Source organism: Pelodiscus sinensis, chromosome 5 (assembly GCF_052426305.1).
Source record: "Pelodiscus sinensis isolate ZL-2025 chromosome 5, ASM5242630v1, whole genome shotgun sequence".
In the NCBI taxonomy this organism is placed as follows: Eukaryota; Metazoa; Chordata; order Testudines; family Trionychidae; genus Pelodiscus; species Pelodiscus sinensis.
The window spans coordinates 22399228-22420366 of record NC_143056.1 but is presented as its reverse complement, the minus strand read 5'-3'; the positions used below and the strand labels follow the sequence as shown (position 1 = coordinate 22420366).

Here is a 21139-nt window from a genome sequence, read left to right as displayed (position 1 = left end):
AACTGCAGTGAAAGATATTCTGAGGGAAATGTATTCAGTAATTGGATACAGGTACTGATATGTTGATTTTAAAAATACAATGTGGATTACTTTGAAAAGAAAAACTAATCCTAAAAAAGATTTATGTTGTGAATAGTAAATATGGATTACTTTCAGTTGTTTTTTCCTCACTTTTTATGGCCATCCATTCATTCTATCCTGAGCATGAGTAAAGTTATGAAATCTAGTAATCTCAGGCTCACTGTGTAGCCCACATGCATAATGCAAATTAACTCTGTAACTGATTTTGTTTCTGATCTGGTGATCAGTAACTATAATAGATTACTTTAATACAGTAAACTTTAATTCTCCAAGTGCTTACTCACGTCGATTTCATTGTAGATGTGCACACTAGGGATGTTAAATTTCAATTTAATCAGCTAATCAAGTAGTCAATGGAATTCCCATCAATTAATTGATAAGGGAGCCTCTCACTGTCCCGCTGCACTTCTCCTTTTGAAATGTACAAGAGCCATCCGTGGGCAGCTCTTGTACATTTCAAAGAGAGAGGAACAGCAGTCAGGACCCCGCGTGAGTGGGACTGCTTCCGTCCCTGCTTGTGCTATTTCCCCTGCTGTGCCTCTGCCTTCCGTATTCCCTCATGGAGACGGTGTTGGGGGGAAACTGGCTTTTAAGACAGCTCCCCCCAGCATCAACTCCTGTCTCCCCCCCCCCCCCTTGGTACCTCTGATACAGAGGCAGAAATTGGGGGGAGCGACTAGTCGAGTACTGACTATGCTTATCAGGTAATTAACTAGTCACTTACATCCCTAGTGCACACACTAACATTCTTGGCCATCTGGAGATTTTTGCCTTAGTGGTATTCACAGGACCAGCTGTGTTGCCCCCTTTGAGTGCTGTGCTCATGTGCTGGTATAGCAGACATGCCGGCCCTCTCAATTTCTTCTTACCATCTGTGGTGCTCAATTGAGTGCTTTTCCTTGCTTGTCAAGGGCTAGCAGTTTCTCATCTTCGACTGTGTTCCTTAAGGCCTTGTATATAGTTATCCTTAGTAGTTTATTAATTGTTAGTAGTTAAGAGCCCAGCAGGGACTCTGCCACCAGTGGTGTCAGTGCTGTTCTCAAACCTAGCAAATCCTGTAACAGGCCTTTCCCTGTTAGTGACCCCCTACAGCAGCTGTCTCAAGTGCCTGGGGAGGTGCACATTAAAGAGAGATTTCAGAGGTAGCCATGTTAGTCTTTTTGATTCAGCAAAAACAACAAGGCACCTTAGAAACTATTTTTTTATGGCATAAGCTTTTGTGAGTTGATGTTACAGGTGCATGAAGTGAAAGAAACTAACGGGGATACAGAGAGCAGAGTGTTACATCAGAGTTAATTAAGTCAGGGTGGGTGTGGATAAGAAGGGGAGAATACCTAAAGTGTAAAATTACTTATTTTAATGAGAGCTCCCAGCTGTGGAGAACCTGCCTCTCTTCAGAGCCTAGCCATGAGGCACTCGGCAGCCCAGACTCCAGCACCCACAAAGCCTTAACTGCCCCCTTCCTCTTTACTATTATGCAGTGGAACATGATGTGGTGCAGCCCTGTCCATTCTGACTTTTTGTCAGAGCTGAGCTTCCCAGGCCCTCTCCTGTGCCTGGGAAAATAGGATCAAGCAGAGTGTGCAGGCTCTAGCCCAAAGAGACTAGGGTAGGTGCTCTTCTCTCTGAGCTTGAACAAAATGCAGGACAATGTAGTGCTACATTGTCCTGCATTTTTTGCTTCAGCTACCCCAGACTAACACGGCTACATTTCTATCTCTGAGCTTGGGCTTTTTAGAGTCCAATGGCCCCTACTGGTGGCCAGTAGCTCTGCAGTCCCAATTCTGCATTATGCATTAGCTCAGAATTCCCTCAGGCATAGTTTTAAAGAGCCCTGCTGTTATTGTGATTTGTTATTTTATTTATTTCTACCACTGTGTACATTTGTGGTTATGTTTTCAGAATTGTTTTACATTATGCTGGCATCTCTATATTCATATAGAAATATTTCCAGAATTTCAGTTAACAGTATAAATTTATGTTTATAGTGAGATCTATAATCGTTTTATTTTTTCTAATAATGCTATTTGTTTAAAATTGTATCAATTTTTAAATTTCTAAAACAATCCTATATTGATACACAATGTTATATAAAGGAGAATTAGAACCTCTAAAGAACATTTTGCAGTAACAAGCAGCACATACTGCTCTAGAGTAAGTAAACTATATTTGAAGCTGCTTAAAACATTTAATGATTTTGAATTTGCATTAACCATACTTGTAGCTAAAATAAAACTTCATTAACTAGTTTTGTCTTCATGTATTCTAAAATAACTAGCCAATTAGCCCATCATATGACATGATTTTAAGGTCTCTCCTCCACGTCGGTCTTCTCTCCTGAGCCTCCGGTCTCTCACTCCGTGTTTCTCTCTCGCCTCCTCTCTCTCTCTCGCCTCCTCTCTCTCTCTCTCTTCTCCTCCCCCTCCTGCCTCTTACTTGAGGGACCGCAGAGCCCAAACGGCTGTTTGGGCACCGCGCTTCCAGTGCTGCATGGGGAGCATGGAGCCCAAATGGTCGCTTGTGCCACTTGCTCCCACGCGGCGGCCCGGCTGAGTGGTGCAGAAGTCAACCAAGCCCCACTGCAGGAGGCGAAGGGGGGTGGGGCGGTGATGTTCACAGCCAGGGGCGGGGCCTAGTACCGCTGTCATGCCGCACGTCACCGCCCTGCCCCATCACCTCCTGCCATGGCACTCGGCTGATTTCTGTGCCGCTCAGCCAGGCTTCCACGGGGGAGCAAGCAGAGCAAGCAGCCGTTTGGGCTCCCCCACGGCGGCCTGGCTGAGCAGCGCAGAAGTCAGCTGAAGGCCACGGCGGGAGGTGAAGGACATGACTCAGGCAACAGCGCCGCCCAGAGGGAACAGCCAGCATTTCAGCGTTAGTCAGACATTGGGCTACTATATATATGATGTAATTTTCCAGTTGTGTAAGTTATTGGCTTATGTTGACCTGAGCAAAGTTTAAAGTACTGTGAGTTTAAATCTGAAGTTTTCCTTATAGGACAATACATGGCTTGATATACAATGCTCTGAAACTCTTCATGGAGATGAACCAAAAACTGTTTGATGACTGCACACAACAATTTAAAGCAGAAAAACTGAAGTAAGTTTCATATTAAAGTTTCATATTAAACTTTCTACAACAACCTGTTCAGAGAATTTTCATTGTTTACTTTGAAAAGTTACTCTCACTTCAAAAAAAGTTATGCCTGTTTTATTCAACACACAAATCTGAAAATTCACATGGTGAGACTCTTTTGTGTCTCAGTATGTATGAACTATGAAATGTGTTTTAAAATTAAATGTTTAAAATAGTAGTTCTAACCTAATACTGCTGCTGGCATCAATCTTTTGGCAAAATCATTGTTGTGACACTACCAGTCTCATAGTCCAATGGAAGAAAATAACTAGTTTAAATCTTGCTTTTATTTTAGACAACATTATTTTCTATCTGTCCCCTGTATCCCACACGCAAATATTTTTTCAGAATCTTCCAGCATTGTTTTGTGGAGCATGTGCATATATGTAAAAGACATTATTGTATTTTGTCATAAACGCAATGATGAATGTGATATGATTGTTTTAATATGTTGTAGCACACTCTTTGCAACCAAGGAGAAAGCAAGAGATTCCTTTATTTGATAGACTGAGCAGTACTGGGAACTTATTAAAAAAATTATTGATAAATAGAAAGAAATATAGTATGGTCAGATAAACAGAGCAGAGATTTGGAAACTTGAACTTTTCAAAGTTTTGTTCCCAAATGTACAACTGACTTGTATGGTGTTTGAATCACTTCTCTCTACTTTAACTTCCACATTTATTTAAATGGGTATAGTAAGTGTACCCAGGTTGACAGGGTGATGGTTTGAGGCATAAATAATTGCTTGTAACGTGGCTCAGAACCTGATTAAAAGAACTGTAGAAATAAATACTATTGTTGGTTGTTCTGTTTCAACATAGGAATATTTATGGGTTTGAGCAGATGTTGACTGGAATCATGGTTTTTAGTTTCAAAGTGAAATGACCACAATTTCTTCCTGTAGCAGTCTTTAAGAACCGGCCAACATACAGTTTTGTAGTGGTTTAACTGTATTTGTTTGAGATCAGTGCAGCACACACTGTAGGATATATGAGCAGCCGAGTGAGTGGGCTGCATGACCCAGTGGTGGGCAGTCCATGTACCACGGGGATTCCACCTGCAGCTAGTGCACCATCTGTTTGCCACACTCCCCCATGAGCCTCTGGCTCACTGGGGCATTGAAGCCCTACACTTCCTGCTCTTCCACCTCCCTCACAGTACTTTCAAAGCACAATGAATCTGCTGATTCACACTCTGCCCTGCTCCTCATCCTCCTTCCAAGAGCTTGAATAGCTACCAGCCACATATATAGGTGCTTATGCTGGTGTATATACATTATTCCTGTAAATGTAAGTGAAAGTGAGCTAGAACATGTAGTATGAAATAAATTTAAAAGTATTCTAGCAAAGTGATGAAAATATTCATTTTTAGCGTCTATGATATATGAAAAGGACTGAGGTTTTTATATGCTATTTTTCGTTTAAAAAAATGTTATTTGTATATTAGAAAATAGCGTATTTGGGTTTTTTTCCTTTAGTGCAGCAGAAATCCTGAGCAACTGAAGGAGAGATTTTTGCTCATTAATTACAAGTAATTGGAGGATGGAGGTATTGATCTAACACAACTACTTGAGAGGACACACTCTTAAATATTTAAAGCTCCCACTCTTAAATATTTAAAACCATATGAAGGCTGAGAGACCTCCCACTGCAGAGTTGAAAACTTGGCCCCACTAAAGTCAACTGAAATGTTGCCATTGACTTCAGCAGAGCCAGAATTTTACACCAATTTTTTGACCTCGGATCTGTTCATCTAATCCTGATTTTTTCTGAGGTAGAAGAGAAGCTGAAAAAAGTTTCCCTTTTCAAAGATCATTTTGGCCTTTTTTACTCCACAAGAAAGTCATAAAAGTACAAACTTATTCCCTCCCCCCATGGTTTGCAAGTCTCCTTGAAAGGTACATATCTCAAACAAGTTTAGACAACTTGTTTCCCTTGAGTTGTAATGTCAGTCAGTTTATTGTACAGGCTTAACCTTCCTGGTACAGCACCCTTTGGACTGAATGGTGCTGCTTGAGGGATTTTGCCAGACCAGGGGAGGTAATTTCTGGGCCCCCTGCTGCCAACCCCCTGCCCATCCTGCCCCCAGCCCTCCTCCTTCCCCCCCCCCCCCGGCCCCCCTCCTCAGGCCTCCTGGCTCCTCCCGCAGCCCAGCTCAGCTGTGCAGCAGGCTTTCCTGGCTCTTGGCCCCCCTCCACTGTACTGCATTGGGGTCCAGCCCCTCACGCCCTCCACCATGCCGGGACATGTTGGCCAGACCAACAAATTCCAGTTTATAGGGGGTGCAACCTGTAATTAAGTGTCCTTATTTTTGTGAGATGCTTCTCTCTCTCTCTCTCTCTCTCTCTCTCTCTTTTATTGTTGCCCTGAAATCACAACTTTTTTTTTTCTCTCCCCCCCCCCCCCAGTTTTGGTCTCAAACACCTAGCAGTGTGTATGGTTTACATATGTATAGGGACAAGCCGTCCATCAAAAACTGGTACTTTGAACTGTTTGAAGATGTATCTAAATAGGTGAACTAGCCTGTTTAAGAATAGTAAATGAGTTACTTATAAATTCACCTAGTTTATTGTAACCTCTGTTGTTTTTCAATTTTCTTTTTTCAGAGAGAAGCTAAAATCGAAGGAAAGAGAAGAAGCATGGGTTAAAATAGAAAATCTAGCCAAATCAAATCCCCAGGTATTTAGAAAAGATTAACATAGTCATGTTAAAACTTCTAGGTTTTTGTTAAATATCAGTGGAGGAACCGACATCTCTCTTATCCTGGAAATAAAACAGTTTCTCTAATACTGTATATGGAAAATCTGCAATAAAATGCTTTTAAAATTTGTAACCTTTCTCTCGTGCAAGTGCTTATTTTGCAAACAAGAATTTCAGACAAGCCTGATCTAGAGTACCTTTTCCTTTCTCTTTTTTATATAAAATATTTCTGTAGAATTGTGTTCTGAAAAGTCATTGTTCAGAGTTGCATAAACAGAGTTTAATGTCGGTTTCTATTGAAAATCTTTATATTGTAAACAAAAGCTTAAACTAAAAAAGGAATGCTGGGAATTGGGAGTGTTCTCTACTAAAAGTAGAATGTCTGTCTAGCAGGAACTTGTGATGTCAGATTTTTTTATTCTGCCATGCTGAGTGAATTAAAGCACTGTTGCATGTCCCTGTCTGTTGTATCCACCTAGCGCTTAGTTTGTGCAGTGGATGTTGTGGGTGAACATGCACATCAAGATGAGCTTTCAGCTAAAAGGAAAACCACCAGTATATGTTTTTCTGAAAGAACAAAAACATTATCTTAAGAATTAACAGGTTATTCTGAAATGGATTTATTCGTGTTCTATGCTTTGTGGTGTTCCTATACTGATATTAGTTCCATTTATTAAAAGTCAAATTTCTGGATTTCAATCATGCCAAGGTTTGCTATTGGCAAAAATAAAAAATCTTTATAGATAAAGTTTTTATAAACTCTAAAGGTTTATGGCTGAGTTCAAATGTCTGAGTGTTCTAATGGCTGCACTGTGTGACCAGTTTAATAGTAAAATATGCAGCTATCTCTTTCTAACCAAAAGACATTTTAGAATTACTTTTTCTGATTGACTTCTTGGGAGTGTGGGTGTTACAGAGGAATCTTACCTAACATGGTTATAGAAAATATTTAGTCATTTAAATTGGACATTTTATCAATAGGTCAACTGAGTGAAACTAAATGCATTGTAACTTTACATAAAAGATGTATGTTGAAAGTAGAAAAATTTAAAACTGTGCAACAAAACATACATTATTTAAGTAAACAGATTTTTACTGAATGTACTTTTTGATTAGTGCCATAGGCAATTTTGATTAATATTTGCAAATAATATTTGCAACAGTATATTCTTGTTCAAAATATATTCATTCTTTCGTACAAATGATAAGCAGTAGTGCCTTGCTAAATAACCATTCTGATTTATTCATATTGATATAGTAAAATAATGTAGTAATACAAATGTGAATCTAAGTTTTCCTATTCTTCAAAAATCATTGTGTAACTATGTACATTTTCTAAAACTGAATAACATTAACCTACAGTACTTTACATAGTCTCAGAGGGGTAGCCATGTTAGTCTGTAACTTCAAAGAAATGAGTAATCCTGTAGCACCTTAGAGATTAACAAAAATATATAGCATCATGAGCTCTCGTGAACAAAACCCACTTTATTCTGCTCATCTGAGGAAGTGGGTTTTGCCCATGAAAAGCTCATGATACTAACTATATATATAGTTAGTATCTAAGGTACTATCGGACTACTCTTTAACGTTTGCTTCAGTGATTAAAAAAGAATATAACCAATAAGTTAAATTTAAAAACACAAATTAATTTTGATACTTAAGAAACTATATACAGCATGTCTGCATGCTCTAAGTGCCTTTTGGGGAGATGTCCAAAATTTCTTTCAACATCTATATCTAGTTATCAGTCTTCTAGTATTTGTTTTTACATTCCTAATTTTTAATACTAATTGTTGACAAATATTTCTAATTCTGCTCCTTATGTAAAAATAAAAAAGTGGAACATATTTTTAATTGTAATCATTGTGACTACAACAATTACATTTTTATACTTTTTTTTAATTTTTCTGCTTTGTATCAAGTTTGAAATCAGCTACATATGTTAAGTTACCATTACATGCAATTACTAAAATAACTGTAGAAAATTGTGGAAAAATCTTACTAGGTTTTAAAATTGTGTATATCTATGCCTCTCTCTCTCAGCAATTTTTTTCTTTGTTGATCTTAACAATATTTCTAGATCATCCAATTAAAGATAAAAAGTGTAATGATCAGGATCTCTGCAAACTAGTGCTCTATGTTAAAGTTTAGGTTCTGTAAAGTTTAATTTGACAGGTTTTTTTAGTCAGCAAAGGTGCTGTATTTCTTGTTTTATATTTTTGAAAGAGAAGTACTTATACTTGTCCTTGTATTGTGAAATTATACCATTGGAAAATGTAGTCTCTTTTTAATATTGAGTTTTGTCTTTACAAATACAAACTTGCTCCTCCAACCAAAACCATTATATATTTCTGTTGTACTGATCAGAAAACATTTGACAGTGTGTCTAATGCAATTTAAATTAAATTTAGCAGAAAAAATTAAATTAAATGAGCACTGGCAATTTAGAATTTTATCCTTCCATTTTTAGAATTTAGGTTCACCCATGTTCCTTTTATTTTAGTTAAATTGTATATTTAAATATTGTTTTTCTGCCAAAACTAAAGTAATGAAAACTCAGTTTTTATCTTTCCATCATACTTCAGTTCTGGGAGTATAATTAATTTATTTTTTGACCATTAAAACAAATTATACTGAAGCTAGTCTAAAATTAAGTCTTGCCAACTAAATTCTCTGATTTACTCTTACTATATAGTTATTGCTAACAATGACTATATTTTAATAATTTGCATTTTATTAGTATTCAACATGTAGTGACACCAGTGTGCTGAATAGTCCTGTTGCAATGGAAACAGATGGACCTTTAATTGAAGATTTACAGATGCTAAAAAAAACAGTGAAAGAAGAGGCGTGTCAGGTAAAAACATATGAAAAAAATAAACTTGTTCTCTACAAACTTAATTACAAATCCCTAAATATTAAGCCATTTACCTTTTCTAAAAACAGCACTACCTGTTAACCCTAGGGTTGCCAGATGTCCGGTTTTTGAACCGGACAGCCCAGTATTTGAGTTTTCTGTCCAGGAAACAAATTGAGAAAATACCGGACATATAAATGTCCAGTATTTTCCAATTAGTAAGTTTTATTATTATCATGAGTATCAGTACATAGTTGTGTACTGCCTGGCTGGTAGACACGCTCACACTGCATGAGCGAGTCTACCAGCCAGGCAGTACGCAACTACACAGTAGAGGAGGAGGCGGGGCCGGGGCGGGATGGAATCCCCGGGGCCAGTCTCATCCATGCGCCCCGCCGGGATCATGCATGGGACAGGCAGCGCCCCGCCGGGATCATGCATGGGACAGGCAGCGCCCCGGGATCTGCGTGCGCCCAGGCCATCCCCGCTTCCTGCCACTTCTCCCCACCCCGGCCAGCCCCGCTCCCCCCAACTCCCTTCCAGCCAGCCCTGCTTCCCGCCGGCTGGCTCCTTCCCCCAATCTCCCCCAGCCAGCCCTGCTCCCCCCCCAAACCCCTCCCAGCCAGCCCTGCTCCCCTCCCAGCTGGGTTCCCCCCACCCCTGATCTGAGATTAAGCGTGTCTGGTATTTTTTTCAAACCATCTGGTAACCCTAGAAATCATTTTCAGTAGTATTTTCATATTTTTTTTTATCCATGCTCTCCTGCAATACTCAGCAAAAAAATAGTAGCCAGAAATATAAAAATTCGAACTCTTAATGCCTGCTTTCTACTGCGTGTTTTGTGATATCTTCTACAAAAGGTTTATATTTCTGTTTGTACAGTGAGTAAAAGGATGGCCAGGGTATGACAAGTTTTTCCCTCTACCTCAGCTTTTTTGCACAAAGGAGATGTAAGAAGTCTAGTCAGACTTAGTGATTACCTACATAATTGTAATATCCTTCTATGAAGTACACTTCCTTAAGTTTGTTCATATCACTCAGCTTAATTTAATCTTTTGCTGCTGTTGCAAATTCTAATATTGGCAGTTTGGCTAATCATCTACTTTTGTGTCCCATTTCACATTTTTGCAGAAGACTATTTCAGGGTAACTGGCAGTTTCTTGATTTCTGAGTCTGCCTATAGATGTGGATATGGGGGAGACACTGCTCTAGTTTTGATATCCTACTTATAGATGAGTATATGTTGTCTGTGTTGATTCTTTTACATGTCAGTTGGCTGCGAGATTTTGTTGAATCATTTGCGCATTACTGGTGAAGATGGATGGGTCTGCACTTGTCAGGGTCACCTCTTGTGTACATTGTATATTTGAGGCTGTTAAGAAACTTAGTGAGGAGACATGTTCAGTTTCATGGGACTTCCACCAGGCAAGCTAATTCAAACTGGCTTCAAGGAACTAGGTTTGCGGATCTATAGATCTTATCCACTTCACAAGTATATGTAAGGCATTACACACAGCAAATATTTTTTTCCATTTTGTAGGCAGGCATGTCAAAGACAGGGCTAGGCCAGGAGATGCCTCATTCCTTCTTCATTGTGGAAGAGAGCTCTATGGTTACTTTCATTGTCACACCTAGAAACCCCATGCAGGGTTGTAGCTCTATTGTGTTCAGCTCTGAACAAACAGCAAAAGTCAAAATTCAAATTCCAAAGAGGCAGCAGTGAACCCTATACATCATAACTCACCAGCCCTTCTGTCCACCTTCCTCATATCTTCAGCTGCTTTTATACTTCCCTCCTGCCCCCTTTTAAATACAGAATGTGGGATTTGCAGGGAAAGTTGCCAGACAGGTAAAGCTGGTCAGTATGCTACAGGAGACACTTCTCCCTCTGACAAAGCTCCTATGGCTTACCAGAGAGGAGGCCTGATCTGATTAATCTTACCATGTTTGCCAACTTGGATTATCACTGTAACCCAGGCCTGGGCAAAATACGGCTGCGGGCAACATCCGGCCCACCAAGCCACCAGATCCAGCCCATGGAGGCAGCAGGGATCCCCAGGCAGGCTCCCCAGCTTGCCCTACATGCCAGGCAGAAACACAGCTTCAGGGCTCCCTTTCTGTTTTAAAACTGGAAGGGAGGGGGAAGTTTTAGGAGCCGTCCCACCCCCAGCACATTCCCATTGGCCGGTTTCTGGCAGAAACCAGCCAATGCGAGCTGCTTGTTGGAGTAAGAGCCAGCCAAGAAGATCCACGCCCCCTGTCCTCCACTCAGTTATTCATGAAGCACGTGGCCAGGAAGGCTGGGAAACATTTTAAGTCTGCAGGCAGGCTGGCTAGTTTAATAGCTGGCAAGTTAAGTCTCTTGGCCACAGCCTTCTTCTGGCACCTCAGCCCTTTCCTGCCCTAACTCTCTGCCCTTCCCCCCCCCCCCCCCCACTCAACATACCCAAACTCTCTGTCCCCCATCTTACACCTGTACCCCCTCCCAGATCTGGGAACCCAATCTCCTGCCCCAAATCACAATCCCCTCCTACCCTAGGTCACATCCCAAAACCCTGCACTCCAGTCCCCTGCCCTAGGTCACAACAGCCTGCTTCATCCCAACTCTCTCCCAGATCCCAGTCTTCTTCCCTTACCCCCAAGCTCCCTTCTGCACCTAACCCCCGTCCCAGACCTCGCATCTCCTCCATTAATATCATGGAAGAGTGCGGCCCTCAACCACTTTCCAAAATCTTAGAGTGCTCCCCCATCAAAAATTATTGCCCACTCCTGCTATAAACCTTTAACATGTAAGAGAAAGTTGGAGGGTGGCATAAAGGCAGTTAAGTTGATGGGCTGCCAACAGCTTTTTTTGAGAACCAGGGAAGCAGTCAGATCAATAGGATAAGTGAGTCATGGAGAGAAGATGATGAAGGCTGGGGAGTGAGTCTGAGTGACAGAATCAGGGAGGAGAAGTTGTGAAGCAGAAATAATTGGTGGACATATCAAATGTTGTCTTGTATTTTCGCTCACAAATTACCATCTTTAATGTTTCAGTAGGTCGGTGCCCTGTGAAAAATGTTTGTGACTTTGGAACTGTTAGAGGAGGCTGAAAAAGCAGTAGTGATTTTAAAACAGTTGCCTTCTCGTTGGTGTTTAGAACAGAGTGAGATGGTCTTGTTGTTAAGCCTCTGGACTGAGACTCAGAGAAGATCTCATGATGGAAAGCAATCTAGTTGGGAATTATTTTCTGGCTGACCTAGAGGAAGAGCGTCATTCTTCAAATTTTGGAAGTTGAAGACAGGCTGTGATAATAAAGTATTTGATTTCTATAAATTGAGAAATCTGTTCAGTGTCTGTCTTATAGGATATGAAAGTGACAAAAGTCTTAGGACATCTAGACAGGCTTCTAGGGAGTGCTGGGGAGCAATCTGTTGTTATGGTACATATTAGTACCAGTAATCCAAGGAGGTCTTGGAAGTCTAAATTTAGATTGCTAAGAAGAAAGCTTCAGGTCCAGAGCTTCCGTGATAGCTTTCTCTGAAATGCTTCCATTTCCATATGTGAAGCTAGCTGGACAAGGGAATTTCAATGTCTCAATAAATGGATAAAACAAGGATTTAAAGTAGAGGTGGGGAACCTTTTTTGGGCTGCTGACCCACAGAAAAATCAGTCATGAGCTACACACAAGTGAGAACCAAAAATAAAAAGCCCTCCCTGACATGGCCACTAAGTAAGAAGGAGAAAGACACTCCCTACATTCCCCTTGCACACCAGATCCTATGCAGGCCAGTCTAGTAGATTTTGTGTGTTCCAGCTCCATGGTGGGGCAGTGGGGAGCCTGAAGCATCAGTGCAGACTCCCCAATGCTGGGGGGGGGGAAGCCCTGAGTCCCATGGATTGGATATAGGCAAGTTGGGGGCTGCATCCGGCCCCTTGGCCTTAGGTTCCCCACCAATAATTTAAAGAGGAGAGTTTCAGGAATTAAGGGTACATTGAGTACCTATTTTAAAAAGGCACAGAGAGATTTAATTAAACTAACTTTACTAAAGTAGAACCGAACCTCTGGTGCACACAATGAATAAAGTTTTGGAGACTTGTTTATACTAGGAGCTTAGGAAAAGCTGATCGCTGCCACGGACATCTGTTAGGAATATCCGTAATACAAATGTATCTAGCAAAGGTTAGGGCAGAGAGAACAATCAACCTACAGCAAGGACAGGTTGAGATCACAGAAGTAAATTCTGTTCAAATCAACAAGGACTTAGACTAGGGATTCTAATAAAAATAGGCATATGATCAATAATTTTCTATAAGCATGTGTATATATAATAAATGCAAGAAGCTTAAAATAAAATACATGAAATAGAATGCCTGGCAGTAGAAAAAAGCCTTAACACTTCAAATAACCATTTATATGTGGAATGACAGAAAATTAACAGGAAACTGTCATACCTGATTTTAAACTATATAAAAAATATAAATCAGGTTAAAGAGGTGGGGGAAGTTGCATTATATCCAAATCTGGGGATATATTTGGTTTTGAGGGAACTGCATTGTAATATCTGTACAGATACAAATTCCAAATCTTAAGAATACAAATATTTTAGTAGGGTTATGCTGTACACGCACAAGGGGGAAAAACACAGTCTAAGTATAAAGCAAGAGACAGAAGATGGAAGTGGATGGAAAGCTACAAGGAGATAAACTATTGCTCAGTATGTCAAGCAGTGGTATCAGCACACCAGCAACTTAACTGTTGTCAGGCTTTTCGTGGGCATGGCACAGGAGAGTTGTAATCACAGATTTTGAAGGAAAACAATAATATGGCTTTGCAGATGTTTTCAAGGAGTTCTTCACAAGCATGAGGGGCAGCACAAGAGAAAGCATGATTGTGCTTGTCTAAAAATGTGTAAGTGAGCAGTGAAGAATCATGGACCAACTGGAAGTAGGCCTTGCAATATCAATAGTGAATGCAAAATGGTAGTTAGAGTGGAGATAAGTCATTAAATGCCTTGAAAGTGAAAACAAATTGCTTATGTTTGAGCTCATAGAGAAATGGGAGCTAATGTAGAGATGCAATGAGAGAGATGAGGTAGTCAGAGTCATGGACCAGGAAAATTATCTTTGCAGCAGCATTCCAAATGGATACAGGTAGGGAAAGGCTGTATTTGTCAAGATCAGAAAAAAAGATGTTGCCTTAATTGAGATATGAGATAATGAGATCCTGGACTACAGTTTTAGTTGTGTGGATGAATAGGATGGGCCATGTCTTAGAGTTGTTCTGCAGAAAGACTGTAAGATTTAGATGTAGCTTCAATGTGAAAATTTAGAGAGATTAGTGTCAAAGGTGAAGCCTCACTTATGGTCTTGAGTGATGGATAGAATGAGAGCCATATTCACAGTGATCAAGAAAAGTAGTAGGAGAATGGGTTTGTGGAGGAAAGAGAGAAGAATAATGAAAGGAATGAATGAATGCAAAGAAAATCAGGAGATGTGGGTTTAATGAGTCAAATGGAAAGGTTTGTGATGGAGAGCAGATGAGAAAATTGTGTGTCTATTGTGTGTCTATTTGTGTGTGAATTTTTTTCACTTGGAAAAAATTGGTGAAATTATGTAAGGAGAGAGAAGTAGAGGTAGGAAATATGGAAACATTTGAGGAGTGAGTAAAATATGGTAAAAACATGGCTTGGATTGCATGGGTTCCAGTAAATTTTGAGAAGTAGATTTGTAACAAGAATGGTGGTAGAACTGAATGAAAAGAAAATAAATTTATTGTAGAGGAATTCAGCCTAATTACAGGATTAGGCTCCACAGGATGATAGCAGGAGAGGAAGAAGTGGATGTTGGGCTGTAGAGTTGGGTTCTGCAAATGAAAAGTATGATCTGCTGATCTACTAGAATTCTTTGAACAAGCCAGTGCAGTAGTCGATGAACAAGACTCAGTCGACATAACTTATTCTGGCTTTCAAAAAGTCTTTGACTAAATACTTAGTAAAAAACTATTGAAAAAACTAAGTACAGGCAGTCCCCAAGTTACAGAATCCAGAGTATGTATAACAGCAAAAGTAGTTACCTGTCAATTGTAACACCAGTGTTAATTATGCTAATTGAGTCAGGCTGGATGTGTCCCATTCATAGCTTTTGATGTGTAAATGTGAATATCAGAAGCGGGGGAAATTGCCTTTATAGTGTGTTAACAAAATAATATCTTTATTCAAGCCCAAATTGATAGTGTTGAACTTGCAGAACTTGTCTTTAAAAGGACACATCAGAATTAGCAAAGGTTCAGAGATGTGCAATGAAAATTATTAGAAGCATGGAAAAACTCTCATGAAGACAGATTGAGACAGTGTTCTGTGGGGAGAAGACTTAAGGATATACAAAATAAATGATATGGAGAAGGTAGATCAGCAACTGTATCATACAGAAGCAAAGGAAATAATTTGATAAGATAATCAGATTTTACTAATAAAGCTTTAAATATTTTATATGGACTTGTTACAAAGCTATATTTGATCTTCTCTTTTTTGCTTAACAAAGTAGTCTCAAGTCTGAAAACAATGTGTGGGTAGTTGACATAGGGAGGAAATATGGCAAACAATAATGCAAATTTTAATCTTCTTCCTAAAGTAAATGTACGTAGGAACACAAAGATTCTTGAATAATAGTTTGTATTTTGCAAATTACTTCTTTTGGCCAACTGTTTTGCATTTTTATTTCAGGCACCAAGAGATCAGAAAAAGGATCGTCCTCTTATGCGACGCAAGTCAGAACTGCCTCAGGATATATACACCATGAAAGCCTTGGAATCCCATTGCAGAGCTGATGAGCTAATATCACACGATGGGCATTAGACTATTACAGTGTAATATTATTTTGGAGGAAAACTTTTTTCTGGACTCAGTTCCTCAGTAGAGAACTTACTTTTTTGTGCCATACCAATCAGTTACACAAAAAGTCTAAACTTTCTTCAACCCAGTTCTGTAGGCAATAACTTAATACAGTATGCAGCTCAAGATTAGTAGTTCAAACAATGGTAAATTACTTGATTCCATATGCAGAACCATGGGTTGACTAGTATTAGATGGCCACATTTTTCTGGTGGTAGTGATGTCATAGTACCAGCTAGTTGGTAACATGCATCCTTTTATAGAAGTACTTGGGAAAATAACATTCTGTAAGTTATTTTCACCAAAATTGAAGTCAATTCAATGACTACTAGTTGATACTATGGTAACACTGTTTTCAAAAGCAAAATGCTTCAGATTTAAGTATTACATGGTTTTTCTAAGACTTCTCAACTTTGAAATTATTTCCATGTTGTCTTGTAATATACCAGCAGTTTTGAAAATACACAGTTCTTTATTTTCCTGTTATAAAATACAACTTACAAAATGGTAACTTCATGACAATCCTCAATCACAATTGCTTTCTAAGAGTTCTGTAAATTGTTTTTTTCCTTAGGATAAAGACATATATTTACCATGTCCTAGTACTTTACATGTATTTAAAGCCATATTTTCCAGTCTTTCATATGTAATACAGCACCAGTATTCCAGAAGTCAACTGGTAGAAGAATTGTTTCCTAAAATGAAAATTTATCTACCTTGACTGGGAATAAACTGAATATAAAAACATTTATATTTCAAATTTCATTCCTTGTTTTCAGTTTAGCAAAACACTGTTTCTCTCTTATCTGAGCTTTTAATACTCAGCATTTTTTTCTTGGGCTCTGAGAGTTCAATATTCTGTGGCAGATATCATGATACCTTTTAAGTTGCATTAGTCTTTTCCGACAAACATTGTTGCCTTTCAGTGAAACACAACACCAATAGCTTGTATTATAAAGTAAAACAGGTAAAAGATATGAGTTTAAGAGCTGATAAATCAACAGTGACTTAGTTTTATGTGAATATATTTTTTTGTGTTGTAAAGAGCACATATATTACAAATACACCTCAGAAGTAAAATGAAAATCTGAGTTGCTGATGATCTTCAAATGCTGCTATATAGTCCACAAGATTACTTGCATGTAATGAGCTTTTTGTTGTAGATGGAAAAGCACGGGAGGAAAATCTTTAAACATATAGTGCTTTGTCTTCAATATTTGATTTCTCTCAGGGTGGCCAGTATTTTGACTTTCTTATCCTGCTTAAGAGCTGTTTGAGATGTGTTCTGCTATTCTAAATGGGTAACTAGTTTCTTTTGTCTCTGGCAGTAACATAATATTACAATGTTTAATGTCTTGCATAAAATGATAAAAACGTGGCTTCTTTAAAATAGTTTGTTTTATTTTTTAAAGAAGAGGTCTCCTGCATCCATAAAAATATTGTGCAAAGCAGACATTCACAGTAACATTGTGCAGCTATCATTCCTGCTGTCTGTTGGTAGCATTGAAAATATGATTTCTAATATTTATTACATTGTGTATTGGGAAAAAAAGTTAATTTTGATGGATCGAAATTATTGGTAAAACAAAACAAAAATAAATAAATTGAAAGACCACCTGGAGTTTCAAGTGGAAAAATCCACTGTGTGAGAGAACACTTCCTGTTAAACTTGAAAGAATATGCTTTACCATTATGATAAACTATATTAAAACAGTTTAAAGATGCCTTCCCCTTTTGAGGGGAAAAAGGGTGCTTTTTTAATTGTATAAAGCAATGTCTATGTATTTTGATATACCATTGTTTGAACTTCCATCTTTAGCTGGTAGATTATCAAATAATTTGATTTTGGGTGTTGAGTATGTTTGTGGAAGAGATTTCTGGAAAGGAGTACTCTTATTTTACCCTAGGAAAAAAACTTGTATATCAATGTTTGATTGTGTAATGCTCAACGTATAAGAACATCTTTTACTGTCCAGATTTTATTTCTGTTCTTTATTGAAGATAAACACTCACCAAAAAAGCGGGAAATACATTTTTTTTAATAAAAGTTTGTCAGAAATTCACATTTGAGGTTTTGGGCCATAGAATATTTGCCTAGACAGTATTCCAAAAATTATCAGCACTGATTGCTTGGCTTGTTTGTTACAATTTATATATTTTGTATAGTCATGTACTAAACTACTCTAAAACTTCTACATCCAAAATAAAAAGAAAAAATAAAGTAGAATTTTGGTGGCTGTTGTTCTTCATAAAGTTCTGTGTTTGACACCTTTCCGTGTTCTCCAAAATTACATCTGTACATCAGGAATGTCAAAAGTAATATTACAAGTGTCTTTTAGTGTGGCTTTAGTATGGCTTTATTTTAATATTGTATATACATTGTACTTTGTTTTATGGTAATAAGTAATAAAAATGTAGACTTCATATTTTGTACAGAATGGTTCTATGTACAGAATAAAAAGTTCCTAAAAACAGCAAAAATAGGTAAGTGGCACAATTATTTTTCTTTAGACAATATCTGTACCTTTGTTTTAGTGACATGTTAAGTTCAAATGTACCTACATGTTTTTAACATATTGTAATTCAGATTTTTTGTTCTGACATTGTTTATGAAGAACAACTTCATACACCTGCCATTTATTATGCTCTTATCTAATTTTAAAATCCTAAAAATGGTGTATTATATGGACTAAATAAAGAACATGTGAATTTTACTTTCTTATCATGAAACTAAATTAAGCACAGAATCTTCTGGTGAGTGTGCAGATTACCACTGGTTTAAGTCAGCCAAAACTTTAAGAAAATAGAATGTTTCAAAGAATAATATTGCAATACAGTGTTGGTGCCTTTGTGAAAGTTACAAGTAAACTTTTGATAAGTCTTAGAAATAAATCAGTATCATGTTATGATTATTCTCTATCATAAATAACCTTAACTTGTAGTACAGCTATCAAGTACTGCATTAACACAAAATATTTTGAAGAATACTTCAAACCATCCTACAAATACCAAAGAAAACATGTTATCTTCCACGTTTAAAAAAAAAAAAAAACCCTTGAAATATGTATCTTTTGGAAGGATTTCCAGCAAAGCAGCAGCAGCAAAATGTAAGGCTTCCCAGCAAGACAGAAATGGAGAGAACAGCATCAGATCACATTCTCCAGGCATCCTCCAATCAAATGTTTATAGTTATGTAAACAAAAAATGGCAAAATAATCAGAACTTGCCATTGGAAATCTGTATTCTTTCCAAAAGCATTACATGCATAGTACCCCTAGACCAAGGTGCAAATAAGACCAAACATTGCCAATAAATTATTTCAGCCAAATATTTGGGGAGGGAGTTGTTCATTTGTTTATTTACACAAGTCTGCATTTTTTGTAAGAATAGGATGAATATCTTATTTAGATTTCAGTTGTATATATTTAACAAATTATGAATTATTGAAGATCACTTGGATAATACCTTCAATTTTCAAGTGTATAGCAAGTTCAAAAATATCATTCTGTTCTACTGGACTCTTGGTTACTTTTGACTTCTGAATCTGGTGGGGATTGGCTCTAGAGTTGCAATTTAGCCCTATGGTTACAAAAAAATCTGTTTAACCCCGGCAGGCTAGACATTAGAAACTTATATAGCTCAACTTTAATACAACAGCTATCATATATGCTGTAGTTTGTACATGAGTGAGACTAATATACTGGACAGTGCAGTACCATCTGCTGCCTCCAGGCAGTCCTGATACTGCTCAACTTGCCACAGTCTCTGCAACACACAGGCTATGCCTGCACTTCCAGCAGTATGGAGCTCCACAGGTCAGTGAAAAGCTCGGGATAGGGGAGGCTGTAGGCAAAAGCGTTAGCACATTCCCATTATTGGAACCTTTCCTTGTGGGGCAGAGAGGTTCACTGGGGAGCTTCCTGAGCCTTCCTCTGCACCTAGGAAATGCTCCAGCATCAGGGAAAGAGTGGGACTCTATGTTGCTAAAAATAATAGTATAGACAGGAAATCACAGCGTAGACAGAGACCTTTGTAGTGTATGTACTCAGTACATAGCCACATCTTCCAGGTATGTCTGTAATCCACTTGCCTGAGCAGTTCTTCACCGTCTACGCTGCTATTTGTCTCTGATCTTTTCCTTATACCTGTGTTTGCTTCTGAGCCTGGAGGTGGTAGGTTGTCAAATTAATAGCTGTAAGCATCACCCTCATTAGGTGATGCGTACTGATTACCCGTTAACCAGTGGCCCAGCTGGGCTTAAGCAGTCCCCACACTCTTGCCCAATACGGGCAAGGGGGACTGTTCCAGCCAGTAGGACCCACTGCATGGCGAGTGGGCCAGGCCTGGCCGGAGCAGCCTGTCACACCACAGGTGGGGAGACTCTCCAGCCCAGATGACGCAGACCCTGCCAGCGGTGGGTCTGCAGCCCATGCCTTGGGAGGAGGGCGATCCAGTCTACCACGGAGCAACCCCACTCATCACCATTTAACTGATTAAACAGTATTTTACATCCTTAGTAGGTGACAGGAAGGGTAATGGTTCTTTGCCTGGGGATGGATAGGCTTTCTGAAGTTGGAAGAGATGAGGACAGAGGCAGAGTGGTAGTTCTGACTTGATGAAAAGGTTAGGTAAGAAGAGGGGTACTTAGCTTGTGAACATAAGGGTATGTGATGAGTTCTAAAGAAGTTGGATTGGCAGGGGTAAATTCAGGACAGAGTCCAAACAGTTGGTGGGGTGGGAGTGAGATGAAAGGACACAAGGGGAAATGGTAAGGTCAGCACTACTTGGAAGTCAAAATTGAAATCTGAGAGAACAGGTGTGATGACTCAAATACTGTGCTCTCCTTCCTTGTCCTTTACTGTAAAGTGTCCCAGTTTCTCATTTTAAAAAGAAGGGATGGGAAAATGTACAACTTTTTTCTTTCCACCTACCTCTTTTATGCTACCCCCAAATACTTTCCTTGCATGCTCATCCTTGTTAGGGATTCCACTTTTTCTCTTTGAAAACAGACATTCTTTGAGTCCTGTCCTATGGGTGCTTCATTTAAAGTGCATATGTGCCTCTCATACCTTCAGTTGCCGATCTTTGTTAATAGTAACCATTCAGCCTGCGCATACATCCCCATACATCCTCATACCACGCACCAAGGCTATACAGGCCTTTCCTTTTCAGCCAGATATAGAACTTTTACTGCATCAGCCTCAAGGTGCCTTAAGGTGAATTTCTTCCTTGTTGCTAGTTTAGTTCAGGTTAGTGTTTTAGATTAGTTTTAGTAGTAAGGCGATTGTTTTTTTTTCCTCTCTTCTTCTTCTGGGGAGGGTCATCTTCCTCAGGAGGGTATGCCCATCTCCCCAGTTTTTATAAGCCTCGCTGGATGGGACTAATATGCTTTTTTGTCCAAAACCCACTTCCTCACATGAGCAGAGTGCAGAGAAAAGGGGAGACCTTCACAATTTATAACCTATTAGTTGTAGTGCTGGTGCTAATTA

At 38.9% G+C, this 21139-nt stretch overlaps 1 protein-coding gene across 4 annotated transcripts in view; it reads left to right on the top strand.

Annotated features, from left to right (window-relative positions):
• PPP2R5C (protein phosphatase 2 regulatory subunit B'gamma) overlaps positions 1-18364 on the top strand; it is a 178403-nt gene extending 160039 nt beyond the window's left edge. For 2 of the 4 annotated variants that reach the window (XM_014571983.4, XM_006119992.5), the window contains 4 exons: positions 3079-3180; positions 5825-5897; positions 8662-8778; positions 15483-18364. In XM_014571983.4, the coding sequence (XP_014427469.1) occupies positions 3079-3180; positions 5825-5897; positions 8662-8778; positions 15483-15614 (424 nt within the window). In that variant the 3' untranslated portion in view covers positions 15615-18364. The remainder of the gene's footprint in view (positions 1-3078; positions 3181-5824; positions 5898-8661; positions 8779-15482) is intronic. The other 2 variants (XM_075926558.2, XM_006119994.5) reach the window with 1 other exon arrangement.
• The last annotated feature ends 2775 nt before the right edge of the window (positions 18365-21139 follow it).